Source organism: Pongo abelii, chromosome X, assembly GCF_028885655.2.
Source record: "Pongo abelii isolate AG06213 chromosome X, NHGRI_mPonAbe1-v2.0_pri, whole genome shotgun sequence".
NCBI lineage: Eukaryota > Metazoa > Chordata > Mammalia > Primates > Hominidae > Pongo > Pongo abelii.
The window spans coordinates 47,817,008-47,842,026 of NC_072008.2; the positions used below are offsets into that span (position 1 = coordinate 47,817,008).

A 25,019-nucleotide genomic window follows, 5' to 3' on the forward strand; every position below is an offset into this window, starting at 1 on the left:
TTCCTACCTTCAGACAACCAGTAATCTATAGCTCTCTATAGATTTTTTTTTCTTAGACAGTCTTGCTCTGTCACCCAGGCTGGAGTGCAGTGGCACGATCTCGGCTCACTGCAATCTCCACCTCCCGGGTTGAAGCAATTCTCCTGCCTCAGCCTCCTGAGTAGCTGGGATTACAGGCACACACCACCATGCCAGGCTAATTTTTGTATTTTTAGTTGCTTAGTATGTTTTTGAGGATCATCCCTGTTGTATTTCTCAACATTTTATTCCTTTTTCCTGGTAAATGTACCACATTTTGTTTATCCATTTGCCAGTTGACAGGCTTTTGGATTGTCTCCTTTTAGCTAGTTTGAATAATGCTGTTCCGAAGATTCAAGTGCAAGTGTTTGTGTGAACATTTGTCACATTTCCTTTGGATAGATACCTCGGAGTAGCACTGCTGGGTTGTATACATGGTAAATTTTTGATCAACTTTCTTTGCTTTTTGAGACAGAGTCTCGCTCTGTCACCCAGGCTGGAGTGCAGTGGCATGATCTTGGCTCACTGCAACCTCTGCCTCCTGGGCTCAAGCAATTCTCATGCCTCAGCCTCCCAAGTAGCTGGGATTACAGGCACCTGCCACCACGCTCAGCTAATTTTTGTATTTTTTAGTAGAGATGGGGTTTCAGCATGTTGGTCAGGCTGGTGTTGAACTCCTGACCTCAGGTGATCCACCCGCCTTGGCCTCCCAAAGTGCTGGGATTACAGGTGTGAGCCACTGGGCCCGGTCAAATTTTCGATCAATTTTCTAAGAAGCTGCCAAACTTTTCCAAAGTGGCTATTACATTTTACATTCACAGCAGAAATGTATGAAGGTTTCTTATTCTCCACATCCTTGCCAACATTTCTTATAACTGACTTTTTAATTAAAGCTACTTTAGTGTATGTCAAGTGGTACCTCATTGTGGTTTTAATTGGCATTTCCCTAATGACTTATGATGGTATGCATCTTTTCATGTGTTACAGGTTGTTTTTGTTGTTTTGAAACGAGGCCTTGCTCTGTCACCCGGGCTGGAGTGCGGTGGCTCCATCACAGCTCACTGCAGCGTCGATCTGGGCTCAGGGGATCCTTTTGCCTCAGCCTTCCAAGTAGCTGGGACTACAGGCTTGTGCCATCGAGCTCAGCTAATTTTTAAATTAGTTTGTGTAGAGCCAGGGTCTTGCTTTGTTGCCCAGACTGGTCTCGAACTCCTGGGCTTGAGCAATCCTCCTGTGTCAGCCTCCCAAAGTATCATGTGTTTATTTGCATATTTTCTTTGGTGAAATGTCTTTTCAATATTTTTGTCCATTTAAAAACATTTTGGAATTTTCTTAATTTTTTTTTGTTTTAACAATAAAAGTAATACAAACCATTGTGACAAAAAGGGGGATTTAAATAGTATAGAAATTGGCCAAGCGCAGTGGCTCACGTCTGTAATTCCGGCACTTTGGGAGGCTGAGGCAGATGGATCATCTGAGGTCAGGAGTTCGAGACCAGCCTGGCCAACATGGTGAAACCCCGTCTCTACTAAAAATACCAAAATTAGCTGGGCCTTGTCATGCATGCCTGTAATCCCAGCTACTTGGGAGGCTGAAGCAGGAGAATCGCTTGAACCCAGGAGGCGGAGGTTGCAGTAAGCCGAGATAACACCACTGCACTCCAACCTGGGTGACAGAGCGAGACTCCGTCTCAAAATAAATAAATAAATAAATAAATAAAAATAAAACAGTATAAAAATATATAAAGAGAAGCACTTCCTTCCTCAGTGCACTTGCATACTCTTCCCATTAACAGTCTGCCATGACCTTCCAGACCTTTCACTGTGCATTTATAGAAACAAACATCAAAAACTGTGTTTGCTGTGTGTTTTTACATAAATGAGGTCTTGCTGTGCATACTATTTTGTAATTTGGTTTTTCCTCCTGGCAATGTTTCTTCATTAGTGTTACCGTGCGCCCCTGCCGTATGGATGTTCCCCAGTTTTTCAACCAATACCCAAATTATGCATTCAGGATGTTTCCGGTTCTTTTCTACTACACACTAAACACTTTATTTTCGTATTCTTCTGGTATAAGGTATGCCACGCCATTCTCATCTTCTAGTGACCAAGGAGGAGTCTCGGCTCAGAGAGGACTAGGACAGACCAGGGTCGCTCAGCAGGACCCTAGCAGGCAGGAACCTGACCCAGCCAGAGACATGCCTGCTTGGAACTGAGCGGGTGGCGAGGCAGGCAGGGGCCCGCAGGAGCATCTGCCTGGGACTGAGTGGGCGTGAGGGGTGCGGGGGCAACCTGGCACTTCCCTACCCTATGCAATCCCTTTGGCTTTAGCATGGGGACACCGACACCTACACCCAAGCTTTTTTGCCCATTTTTAAACTGGGTTGTTTGTCTTCTTTTTGAATTCTTTTAATTAGAGATGAGGTCTCCCTAATGTTGCCCAGGCTGGTCTCGATCTCCTGGGCTCAAGTGATTCTCCTGCCTTGGCCTCCCAAAGTGCTGGGATTACAGCGTGAGCCACGGTGCCCAGGCTGAGTTGTGTTCTTTATAGATTCTGGATACAAGTCCTTTATCAGATACATGATTTGCCAGTGTTTTCTCCCAGTCTCCATTTTTTTTTTTTTTTTTTTTGAGACAAGGTCTCACTCTGTCATCCAGGCTGGAGTACACTGGTGTGATCATAGCTCAATGCAGCCTTGAACTCCTGGGCTCGAGCGATCCTCCCGTCTTGGCTTCCCAGAGTGCTGGGATTACAGGTGTGAGCCACCGCACCTGGCCACATTTTTGCTTTAATGTCTTCTATAGAACTAGGTCCTTTCAATGTTGTAGGAGGTTTTTTCCTGTTTTTGAAAGGATTCTTGACTTCTGATCTTGGTGTTGATGATAGTGAGTCATTTTCATCTCGTTTGATTTTTGTGTATTTTTGGCTGGAGTGCCTCGTATAGATTTCTCCACTGGGGCTTTTTCTTCAGTTTCCTCATTATGTTCACCATCTTCATCATCTCCCTCATCATATTCATCTTCATCAGTAGCAAGTTTTGGTTTTTTTATGTGGAAACTTGCTGCTGCTTCCAGGGGCAGATTGCTTTCCAGATAGACTTAGGGATTTGGCATCCTCTTCTTCATCTGACTCCTCCACAGCTGCCAAGTGCTACTAATATGCATAGGCCCTAAACCACACTTCAATTGTAAGACAATAGCCAGTGTTATTTCCAAGCCCCCAAGAGAAGCTTTTGGCTGTACAAACATTTGCAAAGTTGCCAGTGTTACTTTTTTGTTTTTTTTTTAGAGACAGTCTTGCTCTGCCGCTCAGACTGGAGTGCAGTGGCGCGACCTTGGCTCACTGCAGTGGCGTGACCTTGGCTGTCTATAACCTCTGACTCCCAGGTTCAAGCGATTCTCCCGCCTCAGCCTCCCGAGTAGCTGGGATTACAGTCACCCGCCACTACGCCTGGCTAATTTTTGTATTATTAGTAGAGATGGGTTTCACCATGTTGGCCAGGCTGGTCTCGAACTCCTCACCTCAGGTGATCCATCCGCCTCGGCCTTCCAAAGTGCTGGGATTACAGGCGTGAGCCATTGCGCCTGGCCAACCGGTGTTACTTTTAACTGGACTGCTTTCATATCCATTGCCTCTGCTTCAGCAACGTGCGATTCACCCTTTGCACCCGCCCCTAAACTGTCCTTTCTGAAAGATAACTGGTGCTCATTTTCATCATTATCCACTTTAAAGTGATCAATCTTTGTCTGCCTTTAGTTTGCAACCAAAAAGATACTTCTGGGAGCTCAGGGGGCTCATATCCATGTCCACTGAATCTTCCATGGGGTGGTGGCATGCACTTAGATGGGAGGAAAGGTGGATGGAGCTAAATGACTACTGTTCCAGAGAACAGCTACACAGAATCACATCGGTGCAAGCTACTTTGATTCAATTTTGAAGGCTGGCCGGGTGCACACACCTGTAATCCCAAGCACTTTGGGAGGCTGAGGCAGGTGGATTGCTTGAGCTCAGGAATTCAGACCAGCCTGGACAACATGGTGAAACCCTGTCTCTACAAAACATACAAAAATCAGCTGAGTGTGGTTGCATGTGCCTGTGGTCCCAGCTACTTGGGAGGCTGAGGTGGATTACTTGAACCCAGGAGGTTGAGGCTGCAGTAAGCCTAGTGATCATCCCACTGCACTCCAGCCTGAGTGACAGGAGGAGATCCTGTCTCAAAAAAAAAAAAAAAAAAATTCAAACAGCCTTGAATCACTGGAGTAAACCCCACTTGGTCACGATGTATAATTCTTGATAGGTTGCTAAATTTAATTTGCTATATAGTTTTCTCGTGATGTGTTTGTTTGGCTTACATCTCAGAGGTCTCTTAGGTTTCAATACTGGCTTCATAGGGTTGGAGAGTGTTCATGCCTCCTCTATCTTCTGAAAGATTTTGTAGAGTGTTGGTATTATTTCTCCTGTAAATGTTTAATAAAATTAATCAGTTAAACTATCTGGCTTTGGGCTTTTCTTGTGTGAACAGATTTTAACTTACTTATTACAACTCTTTTCATATTTTCTTTCTTTCTGTCTTTTTTTTAATTTTCAGAGATGGAGTCTCGCTCTGTTGCTAGGCTGGTGTGCAGTGGCGAGATCTCGGCTCACTGCAACCTCCGCCTCCCGGGTTCAAGCAATTCTCCTGCCTCAACCCCCGAGTAGTGGGGATTACAGGCGCCCGCCGCCATGCCCAGCTAATTTTTGTATTTTTAGTAGAGACGGGGTTTCACCATGTTGGCCAGGATGGTTTCAATCTCCTGTCCTCGTGATCTGCCCACTTCAGCCTCCCGAAGTACTGGGATTACAGGCATGAGCCACCGTGCCTGGCTCTATTCATATTTTCTATGACTTCTTGAGTCAGTTTGGATAATTGGTGCACTTTTACAAATTTGTCCATTTTGTCCAAGTTGTCTAATTTATTAGCATAAAGTTTTCATAGAAGTATCTTGTCATCCTTTTCCTTTCTGTGGGGTCAGTGGTCTTGCCTCCTAATTTTGGTGATATGTCTTCTCTCTTCTTGGTCCATCTAAATATTTGTCAATTGTGTTGATCTTTTCAAAGAATCAACTTTTGGTTTCACAAATTTTCTTTATTGTTTTTTAAATTTATCCATTGCAATGATTTCCATCCAAATCTTTATCATTTTCTTACCTCTGCTTGCTTTAAGTGTAGATTGCTACATTTCTACATTTTTAAGGTGGGAGCTTAGATTATTGGTTTGAAATCTTTCTCCATTTTTCTTTTCTTTCTATTTGAGATGGAGTTTCGCTCTGTCACCCAGGCTGGAGTGCAGTGGCATAATCTCAGCTCACTGCAACTTCCGCCTCCCGGGCTCTAGCGATCCTCCCGCTTCAGCATCCCAAGTAGCTGGGACTACAGGCACGTGCCACCACACCTGGCTAATTTTTGTAGAGACGGGGTTTTGCCATTCTTGCCAGGCTTATCTCGAACTCCTGAGCAATCTGCCCGCCTTGACCTCCCAAAGTGCTGGGATTACAGGCATGAGCTACCGTGCCACCCTCTCCTTTTCTAATACAGGCATTTAAAGCTATACATTTCCCTTTAAGCACTGCTTTAGTCGCATCCCATAAATTGTGGTATGTTGTGTTTTCATTTTCATGCAGTACTTTCTAATTTCCCATTCATGGCTTATTTAGAAGTGTGTTAATTTCTGGCCAGGCCCGGTGGTTGCCTGTAATCCCAGCTACTTGGGAGGCCAAGGCAGGTGGATCACCTGAGATCAGGAGTTTGAGACCAGCCTGGGCAACATGGTGAAACCTCGTCTCTAATAAAAATACAAAAATAAGCTAGGTGTGGTGGCAGGTGCCTGTAATCCCAGTCACTCAGGAGGCTGGGCAGGAGAATTGCTTGAGCCCAGGTGGCAGAGGTTGCAGTGAGCCGGGATCATGCCACTGCACTCCAGCCTCACCAACAGAGCAACACTCTGTCTCAAAAACAAAACACAAAACAAAACAAAACAAAACAAAAAAGAAATGTGTTAATTTCTAAATATTTGTGGGTTTCTCCAATTTCCTTCTCTTGTGGATTTCTAGTTGTTATAGTCAGAAAACATATTTCGTAGAATTTAAGCCCTTTAAAATGTTTTGAAACATGTTTTATGGTCTAGCATAGATCTATCCTGGAGTGTGTTCCATATGTATTTGAAAATAATGTGTATTCTGCTGTTGTTGAGTGCAGTGCTCTATTGATGTCAATTAGGTCACATCAGGTTTATAGTGTTGTTCAAGTCTTCCATATCCTTGATGATTTTATTTCTAGTTGTTCTATTAATTCCTGAGAATGGGTTATTGAATTCTCCAACTGCTATGTCTGAATTGTCTATTTTTCCCTTTGTTTCTGTCAGTTTTTTGCTCCGTGTGTTTCGAGGCTCCTTTGTTAGATATATATATATATAGTTTTATAAATATATATTATTAAATATATATTTTTAATAAAATATACATTGATATACAATTTTATAAATGTATATAAAATTAAAAAAATATTTTTCTGATGAATTGACCATAGTATCATTATAAAATGACCCTTTCGTGTTTAGTAACATTTTCCAACTAAATTTCTATTTTGCCAGAAATCAGTATAGCCACTCCAGCTCATTTATGTTACTCTTTGCATGTTAGATATTTTTCCATCATTTTACTTTTAGTGTATTTGTAACTTTGAATCTAAAGTGTGGCTTTTATAGGTAGCATATGGTCGGATCCTGTCTTCATCCTAATCTGACAGTCTCTGCCTTTTGATTGGGGAATTTAGTCCATTTATTTCTAATATAATTATTGATATGGATAGATTTACATCTGCCATTTTGAGATTTGTTTTCCTCAGCTCTCATATCTTTTTTGTTCTTTCTCTCTCTCTCTTTTTTTTTGGTTAACTAGATATTTTATTTTTTTTTATTTTTTATTTTTGAGACAGTGTCTTGCTCTGTAGCCCAGGCTAGAGTGCAGTGACACTATCATGGCTTACTGCAGTCTCCAATTCCTGGGCTCAAGTGATCCTTTTGCTTCAGCCTCCTGATTAGCTGGGACCACAGGCATGTACCACCACACGTGGCTATTTAATATATAAAGACACCAAGTCTTTAACTATTAAATGCAACATGTGGACATCCTCAGAGACAGTTTCTAGTAGACTGGTATTTTTTTTTTTCCCGTGTATGGACCAGAATTCTCCGTGTGTGCAGTTTGTTTGTTTTGCATGTCTCATAATTGTTAAAAAGTTGACACTGTAGATAATATATATTTTAGTAATTCTGGATTATGACCCCACCCTCCACAGTTATTATTGTTGCTGTTGTTTTTTGTTTGTTTAGGGACTCGTGGGGACTAATTCTGTAGAGTTTTTCATCCCTCAGTGTGCAGTTACTGATGTTTCTGCTTAGTTTTTTTTTTTTTTGAGATGGAGTTTCACTCTTGTTGCCCAGGCTAGAGTGCAGTGGTGTGATTTCAGCTCACTGCAACCTCCACCTCCCAAGTTCAGGCGATTCTCCTGCCTCAGCCTCCCAAGTAGCTAGAATTACAGGCATGCGCCACCACACCTGGCTAATTTTGTATTTTTAGTAGAGATGGGGTTTTACCATGTTGGCCAGGCTGGTCTTGAACTCCTGACCTCAGGTGATCCACCTGCCTCAGCCTCCCAAAGTGCTGGGATTACAGGTGTGAGCTGCCACACCTGGCTGTTTAGTTTTTAAATAATTCTTTCCGTTTTTATACCTGGTTTCCTTGGGGTCACCTGTGGGTCTGCATAGCTTATTTTTATCCAATGATTGCTTAGAAGTTGTGATTATACACCTCAAACCAGTATGGCTTCCGCTAAGGGGATAAATGTGTGAGTTTGAGTACACATATTAAGTTCGGTCTGCTTGTAAATCTGTGCTGTCATTCATTTAGGCTTGTATAGGGTCTCACATTTATCCAGGTACCTGATATTTTGTGGTCATGTACACAGCCTTCCACATCCTCATGCATATGTGTGGGCTTATCAGTTCCCACTACTGCTGTCTTATTTTCCATATCCCTTTAATTTTTTGTCTGGTCTGCTGTTCACTCAAACAATGTTGCAGCCTCAGGCAGCTGTGAGGTTGGCCTTCCCCAATTACTTGCTACCAACATTGCTGTTGTTTTTGACAATACCCCTAGGCATGGAGCTTTTCTCTGGAGCTCAGAGTCAGGTCAGCTCCCTCCATTTACAGTGAGGCTTCCATTCCTCATGGCTACCATGCCCACAGAGCTGTGGATGGGAGCAGCTCCAAGTCTAAATGCCATAGATCCCACTATTCTTATCAAGGTTTGGTAGTTTTTGACCATTTAAAAAAAGATTTTGGGGGAGGGGTTTTGATGAGCTCCTCACCCTACCATTCCAGAAGCTCCACCTCTGGACAAGTGATTGTTTTTTCTTTTTTAAGAGACTGGGTCTCACTCTGTCACCCAGGCTGGAGTGCAGTGGTGTGGATCATAGCTCCCTGCAGCCTCTAGCTCCTGGGCTCAAGCAATCCTCCCACCCCAGCCTTCTGAGTAACTGGGACTATAGGCATGCACCACTACACCTGGCTAATGTAAAAAAAAAATTTTTTAGAGACAGGATCTTGCCATGTTGCCCAAGCTGGTCTTGAACTCCTGGCCTCAAGTGATCCCCCCACATCAGCCTTGCAAAACACTGGGATTACAGGGCATGAGCCACCATGTCTGGCCTGGACAAGTGACTTTTGACAAAAGTCAAAATATTGAGAAAGGGTAGTATTTTTAAACAAATGGTGTGGAAACATTTGAATATCCATAAGCAAAAACAAAACAAAACAAAACAAAACAAAAACATAAAAGAACTTGGATCCACATTTCACACCATATAACTCAAAATACATGCTAGATCTAGATGTAAAACTTAAACCTTTAGAAGAAAACACAGGAAAAAATCATTGTAATCTTTGGTTAGGCAAGGATTTCTTAGATACAGCACTCAAAGCACAATCCAGAAGTGAATAAATGGAAAGAACGGACTTCATCAAAATAAGCAGTTCTGTTCTTCAAAAGACACTCTTAAGACAATGAAAAGACAATCCAGAGACTGGGAGAAAACCTTTGCAAGGATAATGGACTGATAGTGAAGTTACACCCAGAATATATTTTTAAAAACTCTCAGTGCTCAACAATAAAAAAAAACAAATAACCCAACTGATAATGGGCAAAAGATTTAAACAGACACTTCATCAAAGATTCTCAATAAAAGATGATCAATATTATTAATCATTAGGGCAATGTAAATTAATATCACAATATCACTTCACATGTACTAGGATAGCTATAATAAAAAAGACTGATAATAATAAGAGTTGGTAAGGATGTGGAGAAACCAGAACCCTCATACACTGATAGAATGTAAAATGGTGCAGTCATGTGAGGAACAGGCCTAGGTCTCAGGTCTCAGCCATCACTCATCTATCCTGGGGAGATACTACAATGGTTTGAAGGACAAGAAAATAAAACCGAAAACTAAAACTGACATATCACTATATGCCCACCACTAATGGCTATAGTAAAAAAGATGGAAAATGCCAAATGTTGGCAAGCATGTGGAGCACTAGAACTCGCATACTGGGTTGGTGGGAGTGTACACTGGTACAACCACTTGAAAACTGGTTTTATAACATATAGCTGAACATATGGATACACTTAGGTACATACCTAACAGGAATACATACAGATGTTCACCAATACACAGCAGCACAATTCCTAATAGCCCAAGCTGCAAACAACCCAAATGTCTACAAACAGTAGAATGGATAAATTATATTGCAGCATATTCACAGAATGGGATACAACATGACAATGAGAATGAATTATCTACAACTATATGCAACATATGGATGACCCTCACATACATAATGTGAATGACAGAAGACAGATGCTAAAGAGTATATGGCTCAATTATATGATATATAATTGACTCAATTTATATAAAATACAAAACAGGCAAAATGAATCTATGCTGTGAGAAGCCAGGATAGTGTATACCCTTGGGGGCTTGCCTGGAAGGGAAAGTGGGGAAGGCTTCTGGGGTGCTGGTCATGTTCTGTTTCTTGATCTGAGTATGTTCAGTTTTTGAGAATGCACTGAGCTGTATGTTTATGATATATGCATTTTCTGTATACATTATAGTTTAATAAAAAGATTTTAAAATAAAATAAAAATACGATTACATGCTAGAAAGAAAGTTCCTTTTTATGAGTATTGTAAAAAATGTTTAAGGGAAAATGAGAACGTGTTTATATATCAGTGTTAAAAAAGAGCAGTGCTCTTTCTTGAGAAGTCTTCCAGTTATTCAACTATGATAAACTGTAATTATGTCTTAGAATAACTAATTGCAACGCAACATGACTTTATCACATAGCAGTCTACACAAAACTACCCTTAAAGTGCATGTAGGAAATGAATATACCTTAACCAAATAGGAAGAAAAACAAAATATTAGGAAGTGAAACTCAATTTTTCAACCATTCTTTTTCAGGAAATCCCAAGGAAAGCAGGGGTGTTGGTGGGTTAGCCTGAAAATCTAGAGTGCCATGGATCAGTTCCATTGTCGTAGGGTCAGTTACTGAGGGGATCAGGAATCTATGGCCTGCAGCTTATGCAAATGGCAGCTTTGGGGACATAGGTTAGAAGGCATGCATACTTCTTATAGGGTATGACTCACCTGCTCTCCCAGCAGGGAATTAATAATGAGACCACTACTACCTTTATATGTTTGTATCATTCAATGACTATATTTCTGTAACATAGGCTAGAGCTAGGCCTAATTTCTCAATTCATAAAGTTATACCTTTAAATTTAAAAATTCTGTTGCACTTAAAATAGATATACCATGAGGACTTCCTAAGGGAAGAGGAAAGAAAAAACAGTTTTTCATGGGAATCTTTTCTGTGTCTTAAGTGCCAATGATCACAAAAACAGATATCTGCATTCCCAAGTAGGTTTTCTGCCTTGATGTCAGTGCCCTGCCAGTGTTTGGACAATGAAAACTCTTCTCCTCAACCCAGAAATTTGAAAAAGTTTTTCCCAGTAGTGAGTACTTTTATGTCCCAGGATACGCTGAACTAATCAGTACTGAATTTAAAAAGTTCTTTATCCAAAAAGTGAAGCATAAGAGATGACAATCATCTCCTCAGGTCTTAATTCTACTATTTCCAGGAGCTCAAGAGGTCTGTATGAATCATGTCACCAAACATGACTTTCACTCAAATGCTTTCTCTAAAGGCTCTTCCTATGCATAGAATTGCATATACACTGTGGTGATGCAGGAACTTGTCTTTCCAGTGGACTGAAGGATACTTGGCTCTGTTTGCCTTCAGTTCACTCAAGCCTCAGTCTCTCATACCCATTTCCCCCTGCACAACGATTGCAGCAACAGGCCTTCCTCCTCCCTACTATTAGATACCTGATGCATACCCAGTTGTGATTTCCAGGTGAAGACTTTCTCAGTCACTGGCTTTATAGCGTTTTTCTCCACTATGCGTTTTCTGGTGTTTAATGAGATTCGATCTGTCAGTAAAGGCCTTCTGACATTCTGTACAAGCATAAGGTTTCTTTCCTGTATGAATTATCTGATGCATACTTAGTGTGGCTTTCTGGATGAAAGCTTTCCCACATTTACTACATTCATAGTGTCTTTCTCCAGTATGAGACTTCTGATGTATATTAAGGCGTGACTTCCAGGTGAAGGTTTTCCCGCAGTCACCGCATTCATAGGGTTTCTCCCTAGTGTGGATTTTCTGATGCGTTATGAGATTTGATCGGTCAGTGAAGGCCTTTCCACATTCAGCACATATATTGGGCTTCTCACCTGTGTGGATTTTCTGATGCACACGGAGTTGTGACTTCTTAGTGAAGCATTTCCCACAGTCGCTGCATTCATAGGGCTTCTCTCCAGTATGGATTCTATGATGTGCAATGAAGTGCGATTTCTGGATAAAGGCCTTCCCGCATTCAGGACAAACGTAGGGTTTCTCTCCTGTATGGATTCTCTGATGCACGCTTAGTGTTGATTTCTGGATGAAGGCTTTCCCGCAATCCTTGCATTCATAGTGTCTCTCTCCAATATGAGATTTCTGATGTATTTTGAGGCGTGACTTCCATATGAAGGCTTTTCCACAGCCGTTGCACTTATAGGGTTTCTCTCCAGTGTGAGTTTTCTGGTGTTTAATGAGATTTGACTGGTCAGTAAAAGCCTTTCCACATTCAGCACACATATAGGGTTTTTCCCCAGTATGAGTTTTCTGATGTGTGGTGAGGTTTGTCCTGTGAGTGAAGACCTTTCCACATTCTGTACATATATAGGGTTTCTCTCCGGTGTGAATTCTTTGATGCACATGGAGTTGTGACTTCTTAGTGAAGGATTTCCCGCAGTCACTGCATTCATACGGCTTTTCTCCAGTATGAATTCTCTGATGTGTGTTGAAATGTGATTTCTGGATGAAGGCCTTCCCACAGTCAGTGCATACATAAGGTTTCTCTCCCGTGTGGATTCTCTGATGCATCCTGAGTGCTGATTTTCTTGTGAAAGCCTTCCCACATTCATTGCATTCATAGTGTTTCTCTCCGGTATGAGTTTTTTGATGTATACTGAGGTCTGAGTTCTGGGAGAAGCCTTTTCCACATTCACTGCATTCATAAGGTTTTTCTCCTGTATGAATTCTCAGATGTCTAAAGAGGTCTGATCTCTGGAAAAAGGCTTTTCCACATTCACTGCATTTGTAGGGTTTCTGCCCGGTATGAATTTTTTGATGTGTAATGAGGTTTGATTTGAGGGTAAAGACTTTCCCACATTGAGTACACAGATAGGGTTTTTCTCCTGTATAAACACTCAGATGTACATCAACCTGGGGTTTCTGGGGGAAGACTTTGTTGCTTTTGTCACATTCACGGGACTTTTCTCCAACATGAATTCTCTGATGCTCAAACAGATGTGACTTCTGAGTGAAGCCCATTACACATTCAGTACACACATAAAGCTTCTTCTCAGGATGAATTTTCTGATGGTGGGTGGGAGCTTGTTTGTGGCTGAGATGTTTTTCATAGTGATCACGTTCACAGGAATTTGCTCCTGTCTTAGCATTCTCATTCTTAGTAGAGGAAGGGCTATGGGGGAAATTGTTACCATTTCCAAAAATCTTGCCAAGGTTCTTTGTTGCACTGTTTCTATTATGACTATGTGAGTTTAAAGTATGCTTCAAAATTGTGTCACAGTTATGGAGTCTTTTAATTGAAGGAACAAGCTTGGTAGTCACATGAATTATTTTTTCAATGTTTTTATGTTCATAGCCCCTCTCCTTAATCAATACTTTCACATGACTTAAAAGGTTATTCTGGTTTTCCTGACATTGCTCTAGCTGGTCATTATCTTGCCACAGTTCTTCTAAAATAGAACACAATGAATCTTCTCCTATGGATTGATCAAATCTCTCACAGTGGAAGAAAATTCCTCCAGGAATTCCCTGTTGCTGCATTTTCCCAATAGCCTCACCTAAAAAGAAAAAGAAAGAAATGAAAACGACACAAAGAACAATTAGCAGAGGCTAGAGGGGACATGTAGCTCAGACAGGATGAACACAGATAAATGGAAGAGCCCATAGGACAATATAGTAGTAATAATGTAGCAACACAACATTCTTATAGAACACTTAATAAATGCAAAACAACTGTATACCATTTATGATGCACAGAGACTGTTACAAGTGCTTTACATGAAACAGCTCATTTAATCCTCACTAAACCCTATGAGGTAGCTACGATTATCATTTGTTTTACAATTGAGAAAACAGAGGCACAGAGAAGTCATGCAACTTGCTGAATATCAAATAGCTAAATAAGTGGGAGAGATGGGATTTGAACCCTGGGAGTCCAGCTCCACTATGTAAGAGGCCTGGATTGTGAGTAGAGTAACCAGAAGAAACTGCAGCCTGTGAGGGGGAAGCCTGGCATGGAAGAAATATTTCAGAATTTATGTTCTTAATACATATCAGCTCCACCACTTTACTAAGCTCTCTGCTTCTTCTTGCTTTTCCCTCTATACCATTATGAGTGGAGCCCTTCAAATTTAATATTAATTTGCACATTAAATCTATATGCCTCAAACACCAATTCCTTTATATCTATAGGAAAACTAGTTGCAACATGCATCCTGACATAGACAAACAGTAAATAGACATCTGCACTCCAACTTTATAACCAGCTACAAGTTTCTTTCTTTCTTTTTTTTTTTGAAATGGAGTCTTGCTCTGTCACCCAGGCTGGAGTGCGGTGGTGCGATCTCGGCTCACTGCAACCTCTGCCTCCCGGGTTCAAGCGGTTCTCCTGCTTCAGCCTCCCGAGTAGCTGGGATTACAGGCATCACCACCATGCCCAGCTAATTTTTGTATTTTTACTAGAGACGGGGTTTCACCATGTTGACCAGGCTGGTCTTGAACTCCTGACCTCAAGTGATCTGCCCACCTCGGGCTCCCAAAGTGCTGGGATTACAGGTGTGAGCCACTGTGCCGGCCCCACCTGCAGTTTCTATTGGTTCCAGGAATACATGCTTATAACAAGGTGTGTAAAAGAGGAAAGGGAAAGCTATCTGTGGCAGAATCTGCAGGCCCTCCCCTGAGATCTATTCTCCCCTTCTTTCACAGGAATAGAATGTAGCTGGGCCTTACATCCACTGGCCTCACTGTGTTCTCACCAGTGGAATATGAGCAGAAGTGATATATACTACTTGCAGGCCAGCCTTAAGACAGTGGGCAAATGTCCTCTATTTCCTCTTCCCTCTTCCCACTGGACTCCACAGTGACCCATCATTAACTAGGCAGGTGACAACAATGCCCCAGGAGATGCCAGAGGAGTGACTTAGAACATGGTCCCTGAATGACCCGTCAGGATTAGAGTTGACTTGTTGAACTGGACCCATTCACCTCAGAATTATCATGTAGGGGAAGACATACATCTATATTTAGCCTCTTGTTTTGTTCCTCTGTGCATATCCAAAATGTATTGTCTTTCTAAATATTAGCTCTAATTTTGGTATACCTCTAGGGAGCTTATGTTTGCTATGAATTTGTAAAGCAGACACTGTACCATTCATATTGATACTCAGTTTGGCACAGTTTTATAACAGAAAGGACAAATACACAAAGGGTGAAAGTGTTAACATTTCATGCAGTCATCTTCCCTTTCCAAATATAATGTATGTTCCTTTCAATTCCTCTGAGCAGACACTTGAAAATTTCATCTGAAAGAGGAAAAATCTCCTCCTCTGCCTATATCCCCAAATTCAATAAATTCATTTACTAAATATTTTCTACATGCTCCACTTCAGAAAACTAAAGAATAAATGTGCTGGTTATCAATGTTTTGCCTCTCAGTTCCAAATTCACCCTTCCTTGCCTGCTCAACAAAAACGGATCTGGCCCCAGTTACCCTGATGTGATTATTACACATTGTATGCTGTATCAAAATATCCCATGCAGGCTGGGTGCGGTGGCTCATGTCTGTAATCCTAGCACTTTGGGAGGCCGCGGTGGGTGGATCACTTGAGGCCAGGAGTTTGAGACATGGCAAAACCCTGTCTCTACTAAAGATACAAAAATTAGCTGGGCATGGTGGCATGTGCCTGTAATCCCAGCACTTTGGGAGGCCAAGGCAGGCGGATCACCTGAGGTCAGGAGTTAGAGACCAGCCTGGCCAACATGGCAAAACCCCGTCTCTACTAAAAATACAAAAATTAGCCAGGCATGGTGGCATGCACCTGTAATCCCAGCCACTCGGGAGGCTGAGGCAGGAGAATCGCTTGAATCCGGGAGGTGGAGGTTGCAGTGAGCCAAGATTGCACCACTGCACTCCAGCCTAGGTGACAGAGCGAGACTTTGTCTCAAAAATAAAAAACTCCAAAACTCCCAAATATCCCATGTACCCCATAAATATATATACCTATGTACCCATAAAAATTAAAAATTTAAAAAGTGGATCTTGATCTCTTTAAATATTTTTTTCTTCTGCCAGCTGGCACGATGTTAAACTTTGTCAGTGTAAGATGCTAGAGAGACACTGCAGGATGAGGAGGGTTTGCTTCCTGGTTCTAGGGGGCTCACTCAGCAGGCTCATCCAGCAGGGGCAAGCTGTCTAGCACCAGGCTCATGTAGTGTGGGAATCTTTGCTAACATCTGGCTCCTGACGCACATGTAGTGTCTCCAGTACCCAGGTCTCGCGGTCTTCTCTAGAGCTCGGCTCCTGCAGTGTGGGTGACTTCTCCAGCATCCAGCTCCTGCATCTCATATGGCTTCCCAAGCACCTAGTTCCTGCAGGCCCCCACAGTGCTGTACAGTCAGCAGCACCCAACAACCCCCAGATTACTCTCAGACGATTTGTAGTGGAATAGCTCCAGTGAGTCACCTCCACATCAACAGCTTTCCCTGGAATCCTAGAGGGCAGGTTTCCAGCAAGTTCCACCAGTAAAGGCACCACAGCAAGTATTCTACCTGCCTCGAGCCATGGTTGTGCCCTCCCTACAAGGTCTGAATTTCATCCCTGGGAAGTAGGGAGCCTCTTCCTTGGATGCTCGCTCACAACCCTAGAAGAACCTGCTGTGCTTTCTATCTGCTATTCCTTTATTCTTCAGAGTTTCTTTTTTTGCTAGCAAATCCCTCATTATTCCAGTCCCATGGCTCACTGCAACCTCCTCCTCCTGGGTTCAAGTGATTCTCCTGCTTCAGCCACCCGAGTAACTGGGATTACAGGCGTAGGCCACCACGCCCAGCTAATTTTTGTATTTTTAGTAGAGATGGGGTTTCACCATGTTGGCCAGGCTGGTCTTGAACCCTTGATCTCAGGTGATCCACCTGTCTTGTCCTCCCAAAGTGCTGGGATTATAGGTGTGAGCCACCATGCCCGGCTGCAAAGAATCTTTATGTTAACCATTCTCTGTTCACATTAGTCTGTGGTTTCTCCCTCGGTAAGACTCTGAGTTATACTATAAGAAATAGGCTCTTCATGTATACATATTTCAAAACATCATGTTGTACATGATAAATACATACAATTCTTATTTGTCAAATTAATAGATTTTTCTATAAAAAGAAAGAGGCTCTTTTTTCTTAAATTCTTTTTTTGAAATAGAGATGGAATCTTGTTGTGTTGCCCAGGCTGGTCTTGAACTCCTGGCCTCAAGTGATCCTCCCGCCTCGGCCTCCCAAAGTTTACAGACATGAGCTACCACATTCAGCCTGAAACAGGCTCTTAATTCTGGAGACTTTCTAAAAACATAGAGGTAAAAGCCTCAGTTACCCTATATGCTAAAATCCTGTGATTTTCTCAGAATTCTTGTGGGATGGAGGACGAGAAAAAGGAAAGAGCCACACAGGCTGGAATAATTAAGAGCCATTTTGTGAGACAGGTGAGAACTGATCACAAGCTGGAAAATGTCTCATCTGAATAGACAGAGCACAGAATAAACAGTCAGATTCAGGGAGGACTATCAGATATGGTCAACATTAAGAAAATATTAAAAATGGAGTTGAGCAGAGGTTACAGAAAATATACAGATACGAGTTGAATTGGAAATATGTGACCATGTTGTTTATCTCTTTGAAAGAAGAGTTTAATTGTCATATACTAGGTAATGGAGAACAATTGTAGGTTTGTTTCATAATGCTCATGACAAGAGAAATAGAATGTTTTAGGTAAAGATATCTGTCATTAGCATTTAATATGAACTAGTAAAAACAATGGAATCAGCAAATCAAATCAGGAATAGAATAATTACAATTCAGGCAGCAGAAAATATGGAGCTGGCTGGGTGCGGTGGGTCACACCTATAATCCCAGCACTTTGGGAGGCTGAGGCAGGCAGATCACTTGAGGTCAGGAGATCGAGACCAGCCTGGCCAACGTGGCAAAACCCCATCTCTACTAAATATACAAGAATTAGCAGGGTATGGTGGTGCACATCTGTAATCCCAGCTACTCAGGAGGCTGAGGCAGGAGAATCGCTTGAACCCAGGAGGCATAGGCTGCAGTAAGCCGATATGGCACCACTGCATTCCAGCCTGGGTGGCAGAGTGAGACTCTGTCTCAAAAAACAAAAAAGGAAAAGGAAAAGACTGAACAGGAGAAAAGGTCCCTAGGGAAACCTTGCTTATGGGGAAAATGAGGAAGAGAAGGCTGAAAAAGGGGCAAATAATAAATGGGATGCAGATCAGTAAGAAACAGACAATTGAGGAGGCACAATTGAAACCAGGGCAATGTTATGAACAAGGTAATTCATAGGAGGGAAGCTCAAAGAGGTATCAGGTAAATCATGAAATGTCCAAATTAAAAATGAGATACCCTACTGTTGCATCACAAGGTTAAAAAAAAAAAGAGAGAGAGATACCCCTTTATACCCACTATTGACCAAAAAATGAGAAATACTGGTACTACTAATTGTTAGCAGAAACACTGGGGAAGCCAGAACACTTGTACAGTGCAGCTAATCTGAGAATAATATGGTGGTACTCAGTCCTATTCTGGATGAGATACTCCATGATTAGGCGCAAATCCTCTCTTCTCTACACATCCCTGAGAAATTCTCATACCCTGTAAGGAAACATTTATGTAGAAGTTGATTGCAGAATTGTTTGTATTAGATGGGACTTGGACACAATGCTCAGCGTCCATGACTAGGTGAGCGGTTAAGTATGATGTGGTGCTGGGGACATTGTGAAATACTATGTAGCAATTTGAAGAACAAAGCCAGACAAACACACTAAAATATGGAGAGACCATAGGAATGAGTGAAAAAAAGGAACAGAATTGAGAAACATAGTACGATATGTTTTATATATAATAAAAATACATACTCATAAATCAATACTTCAGGCTTTAAGAGAATATCACACAATTTCAAGGTTCAAACACATTAGATCAGCTGCCCATGGGAGGAGGCATAAAGAATGGATATGGAGAATTGGAATAAAAGAAAAGACCTGGCCAGGCGCGGTGGTTCATGCCTGTAATCCCAGCACTTTGGGAGGCTGAGGCGGGCAGATCACCTGAGGTTGGGAGTTCGAGACCAGCCTGACCAACATGACCAACATGGAGAAACCCCATCTCTACTAAAAATACAAAATTAGCTGGGTGTGGTGGCGCATGCCTGTAATCCCAGCTTCTAGGGAGGCTGAGGCAGGAGAATCGCTTGAACCTGGGAGGCGGAAGTTGCGGTGAGACGAGATCGCACCATTGCACTCCAGCCTGGGCAACAAGAGCGAAACTCCGTCTCAAAAAAAAAAAAAAATAAGTAAAAATAAAAATAAAATAAAAATAAAAATTAAAATTAAAAAAAAAACACCTGTAATCCCAGCAAAGGCCTGTAATCCCAGCATTCTGGGAGGCCGAGTCAGGCAGATCAGTTGAGCCCAGGAGTTCGAGTCCAGCCTGGCCAACATGGTGAAATCACGTCTCTACAAAAAATACAAAAATTAGCTGGGCATGGTGGCGTGTGCATGTAGTCCCCCCTACTTGGGAGGCTGAGGTGGGAGGATCGCTTGAACCTGGGAAGTGGAGGTTGCATTGAGCCAAGATCATGTCACTGCACTCCAGCCTGGGCCACAGAAATTTTAAAACACTTGGATGTACAAGAAAAGACTAAGATCGGGGGCAGGGGTAGAGTAGGAAGAATAAAAAGGTCCTAGATAAGACAGAGTGGTATGTGACACAGAGTACAGAGACTAGAGACAGCTCTCTTGCCAAAAGGCCAATCAAAGAAGACAATAATGTGGCAAGGGTCACACATGGAAATGGCATTTAGGTATTTGAGGGCTATTGTCAACTATCTCCAATTGACTCCAAAAGTTTAGAACTTTCAAGATGGGTTATCTTCAGAGTGTTTCAAAGGCATCAGGCTTTCCTAGGGAAAGTGACACTGACTTCCATGTCCCCATCTGTCTGGGTCATGCTCACTCACCTGAACAGCTCTGATGTGGGGCTTTCCCCTCCAGCGTCCATGGCCCCTCTCCTTGCTCCAACTTGAAGGCGGCCTCTGACTTGGGAACTTGGTACCCTGTTAACAGGACATGATACACGATTGGGTCCAGCTGATTGGGTTTCAGGGGCCTTTCAGTGACACTTTCTCTTAGCTTTTCAGAAAAGTAAACATATTTCATTGGGAACAGAGTAATAATCACAGAGGTGAAAAGGAACTGAATCCCAGACAAATCCAGGATGACACCATCACATAGGTTAGGTGTTGGGCAGCACTCAGCAGCCGAGAATGGAAATACCCTCATTAGCAGATGCATAGGGCGGCCGTGCTTACCCACTGAGAGCAGGTGGCTGTAGTTCTCTAGTGTCACATCCCAGTACAGGCGTCTCTGGGCAGGGTCCAAGTGCTGCCACTCCTCCCTGCTGAAGTCCACAGTCACGTCCTCAAATGACACTGAAGCCTGTAACGACACAATCCTGTTCAAGGCAGCATGGTCAGCACTGGGGGATGGAAGAAGGTAGATAGCAAGTTGTTTTTAATGCTTTTTACCATAATGTACCATGTAGGGTTTTCACTAAGTACTTAGTTTTGTATTTTATTTTGTGAGAGCAAAAAAACTTATTAAAGTATCTTGACATTTGTTGTGTACTACATTAATTCATTTATTCATTCATTCTCTTCAAAATGAGGATTTTAAATGGGCTCTCTGTAAGTCTTCCAGCTAACTTAAAAACAAGATACTGGCTGATTATGTGTCAGATGATGTGCTAGGCAATGGTGATAAATAAAGAGTTGAGTAAAATATAAGGCAACTTAAAGACTTGGATAAGCAACAGAAGACACAAAGGGAGCTTTAGGAATTTGGAAGAAAAGTATAGGAGGTATAAGGTTAGATTTCATAGAGACAGTGGGGCGAGAGTTATCTAGAAGGGAGAAGCATGAGCAACAGTGTGGAGAAAGGAAAATAGAAAAATACATGGTGGATTCTGGGAACTGCAAGTAGTACCATATAAAGGAAAGGAGTCTGTGTAGTATATTGAGAAGGTGGCTATGAGGAAAATCCAGTAGAGATATACTAGCATCAGAAAAAGGAACAAGCCTTTTTTTCTAACAGAGAATGGACTGCAATTTATATGCAGGAAAAGACATGATTGTAATTGCGTGACTTCAAACAGTATTCAACATACATCAGGCTGGGCATGGTGGCTCACTCCTGTAATCTCAGCCTTTTGGGAGGCTGAGGTGGGTGGATCACCTGAGGTCAGGAGTTCGAGACCAGCCTGACCAATATGGTAAAGCCCTGTCTCTACTAAAAATACAAAAGTTAGCTGGGCGTGGTAGCGCACGCCCGTAATCCCAGCTACTTGAGAGGCTGAGACAGGAGAATTGCTTGAACCCAGGAGGCGGAGGTTGCAGTGAGTCGAGATTGTATCACTGCACTTCAGCCTGGGTGATACAGAGTGAGACTCCGTCTAAAAAAAAAAAGGATTGATCATGAGGAATGTTTGAAATGGGTGAGTCCAGATCAGTCTGGAGATGCACTACAGAGTTTATGTGAGAGAATAAGACAATCTGGACTTAAGGCAGTGGTTGTCATGGGCAAGTAAAAGAAGGTGTTGGCCAGGCGCGGTGGCTCACGCCTGTAATCCCAGCACTTTGGGAGGCTGAGGAAGGCAGATCACCTGAGGTCAGGAGTTTGAGACAAGCCTGGCCAACATGGCAAAAACCCCGTCTCTACCAAAAATACAAAAATTAGCTGGGCATGGCGGGCGTCTGTAATCCCAGCTACTCGGGAGGCTGAGGCAGGAGAATTGCTTGAACTCAGGAGGTGGAGGTTGCAGTGAGCTGAGATCACGCCACTGCACTCCAGCCTGAGCGACAGAATGAGACTCCATCTCAAAAACAAACAAACAAACAAAAAAAAAACATGCTGTGTTTTAAAGAGTCTGAATTATGGGAGTGAGAAAAAGAAAGAATTCTAGGGCAATTCTCAGTTATCGGTTTTGTACAACCATGCAGACTGTGGTGTTATATACTGAGAGGGGCTAGTAGATTAGGAAGGGAGTGGGGAAGAGAATGAAACATAATGTTACATTTTGTCCATGTTGAAATAAAGGTGGTAAAACATTCAAGGAGTTACACAATAAGTTTTTGGGCTATTATAGAGGTAAGATTTGGGAGTTCTCATATAGAGCTGGGAAACGGATGAGACGAACCAGAAAGGGTACACAGATAGAGACGATACAGAAACCATCTCTTACAGACCATCTCTAAACCAAGTGTATTTAAGTCAGAAATCAGTAAGAAGACGAAACTTTTCAGAAATCATCATTTTAAAGTTTAAAAATACAGTTCAAGATAACTGATCGTCTAAGAAGATACACTAAATATCAATGTAATCAGTACATGTAAGAATTTATTGGATTAAGAAATGGTAACTAAAGTGGAAATTAGGGTCTTCAGTGCTCATATTACAAAAGAATAAAGTCCAAAATTCCATGCATTAAGCATCGAAATAAAGACATTATAAAAATAACAACAGAGTAAAGCCCAAGAGAAAAAATCCTTAAAAAGCAGAAATCAATACATTCAATGCCATCCCAATTGAAATCACAACAGGATTTTTGTAAAATCTGACAAACCAATTCTAAAATTTCTGTGGAAGTGCAAATGGCCAGGAATAGCCAAGGCATTTAAAAAAAATTATTTTGTATCTTGTTTTCAGAGACATGGTCTCGCTGTGTCACCCAGGCTAGGGTGCAGTGGCGCAACCACAGCCCACTGCAGCCTCAACCACAGGCATACGTCACCACTCGCTGCTTCGTTTTTGTTGTTTTTTTTTTTTGTATTTTGTAGAGACAGGGGTCTCCCTATGTTGCCTAGGCTGGTCTAGAACTCCTGGCCTCGAGTGATCCACCTGCCTCAGCCTCCTAAAGCACTGGGATTGCAGGTGTGAGCCACTGTGCCTGGCCTGCCAAGATGCTCTTGAATAGTTAAAGCAATGTGGGAGGACATGCTTTACAAGACCTCAAGACTTACAAAGCAATGGAAATTTAAGACATTGTTGTCCTGGTGCTAGGATAGACAAATAATCCATTGCAACAGAATGTAGAGTACAGGCCGGGTGCAGTGGATCACGCCTGTAATCCCAGCACTTTGGGAGGCTGAGGCAGGTGGATCACTTGAGGTCAGGAGTTCGTGACCAGCCTGGCCAACATGGAGAAATCTCATCTCTTCTAAAAATACAAAAATTACATGGGCATGGTGGCACGTGACTGTAGTCTCAGCTACTTGGGAGGCTGAAGCAGGAGGATCACTAGAACCCGGAAGGCGGAGGCTGCAGTGAGCCGAGACCAGGCCACTGCACTCCAGCTTGGACAACAGAGTGAGACTCAGTCTCAAAAAAAAAAAAAAATAGAGTACAGAAACAGACCCACATATACATTCACCTGATTTATGCCAAAGGTGTCCAGGCAGACAGTGAGGAAAAATATTTTCAACAAATGTTGCCAGGGCCTGGGCGTGGAGGCTCACACCTGTAACCCCAGCACTTTGGGAGGCTGAGGCAGGTGGATCACTTGAGCTCAGGAATTTGAGACCAGCCTGGACAACATGGCAAAACCCCATCTCTACAAAAAACGCAAAATATTAGCCAGGCATGGTTGCGTGTGCCTGTAGTCCCAGCTACTCAGGAGGCTGAGGTGGGAGAATCACCTGAACCCGGGAAGCTGAGGCTGCAGTGAGCCATGACTGTGCCACCGCACTCCAGCCTGGGTGACAGAGCAAGACCCTATCTAAAAAAAAAAAAAAAGAAAGAAAGAAAGAAAAGAAGACAAGGTTGTGTATAGAAAAAATAAAGTAAAATCTGAGCTCTATTTCGCATCACATGCCAAAACAATAACAAATCGTTTGAACCTGGGAGGCGGAGGTTGCAGTAAGCTGAGATCACACCACTGCACTCCAGCCTGGGTGACAAAAGCGAGACTCCATCTCAAAAAAAAAAAAAAAAAAAATTCAATTCCAAGGCCAGGTGCAGTGGCTCATGCCTGTAATCCCAGCACTTTGGGAGGCCAAGGCAGGAGGATTGCTTGAGTCCAGGTTTAAAACCAGCCTGGGCAATATGGTGAGATTCCGTCTCTACAAAAAAATAAAATATATAGCACACATATAAAAATTAGCTGAGTGGGGTGGCAAGCGCCTGCAGTCTCAGATACTCAGGAGGCTAGACTGGAAGATCTCTTGAGCCTGGAAGGTGGAGGCTGCAGTGAACCATGTTTGTGTCACTGTACTCCAGTCTGGGTGACAGAGTGAGATCCCATTTCAAAAGTATATATAAATTCCAGATGTATTATAGACTTAAATGTGAAAGGCAAAAACTATAAAGCCTTTAGAAGATAATACAGATGGCTATCTTCATGACCTTGAATTAGGAAAATAGTTCTCAAACATGAACCATGAAAACTGATAAGTCTTTCTACAACAAAACTTAGAACTACTATTCATTTAAAACACAGCATTAAAAGAGAACAAAGGGAAAGCCAGAGTAGAAGATATTGCCAACATACATTATCAACAAAGGCTCAGCTAGAAGATGTAGAGAACTTGTACAAACCAATAAGAAAAAAAGAGACCACCTAGTAGAAAAATGGGTAAAGCATTCATTTTACAAAAGAGGAAATCCAAGGCTTTAATAAACATAAAAAAAGGTTTAACCTTCTTAGTAGCCAGGGAATACAAATTAAAACCACAATGGATACCATTACACAACCCCTAGAAAGTCTTAAATGAAAAAGACTGATAATACCAAGTGTTGAAGAGAATATGGTGCAAGAACTCTCATACTGCTGATGGAGGAGGTGGGAATTGCTACAACTGTGCTGGAAAGTATTTTGGCCCTAACTGGTAATGTTGAAGACATGCAGGCAATATGACACAGTGAGTCCACTTATGGAAATATATATG

The 25,019-nt window shown here is 42.2% G+C and overlaps 1 protein-coding gene and 1 pseudogene across 10 annotated transcripts in view; both read right to left on the reverse strand.

Moving 5' to 3' along the window:
- Positions 1–1,781: 1,781 nt before the first annotated feature.
- LOC134760883 (nucleophosmin-like) lies at positions 1,782–4,195 on the reverse strand (annotated as a pseudogene).
- A 4,802-nt stretch (positions 4,196–8,997) lies between these two features.
- ZNF41 (zinc finger protein 41) overlaps positions 8,998–25,019 on the reverse strand; it is a 42,693-nt gene continuing 26,671 nt past the window's right edge. For 4 of the 10 annotated variants that reach the window (XM_009234755.4, XM_054544070.2, XM_054544075.2 and 1 more), the window contains 3 exons: positions 20,391–20,533; positions 20,040–20,135; positions 8,998–13,590 (listed from right to left, as the gene is read on the reverse strand). In XM_009234755.4, coding sequence (XP_009233030.1) covers positions 11,546–13,590; positions 20,040–20,135; positions 20,391–20,533 — 2,284 coding nt within the window. In that variant the 3' untranslated portion in view covers positions 8,998–11,545. 10 annotated transcript variants of the gene reach the window in all.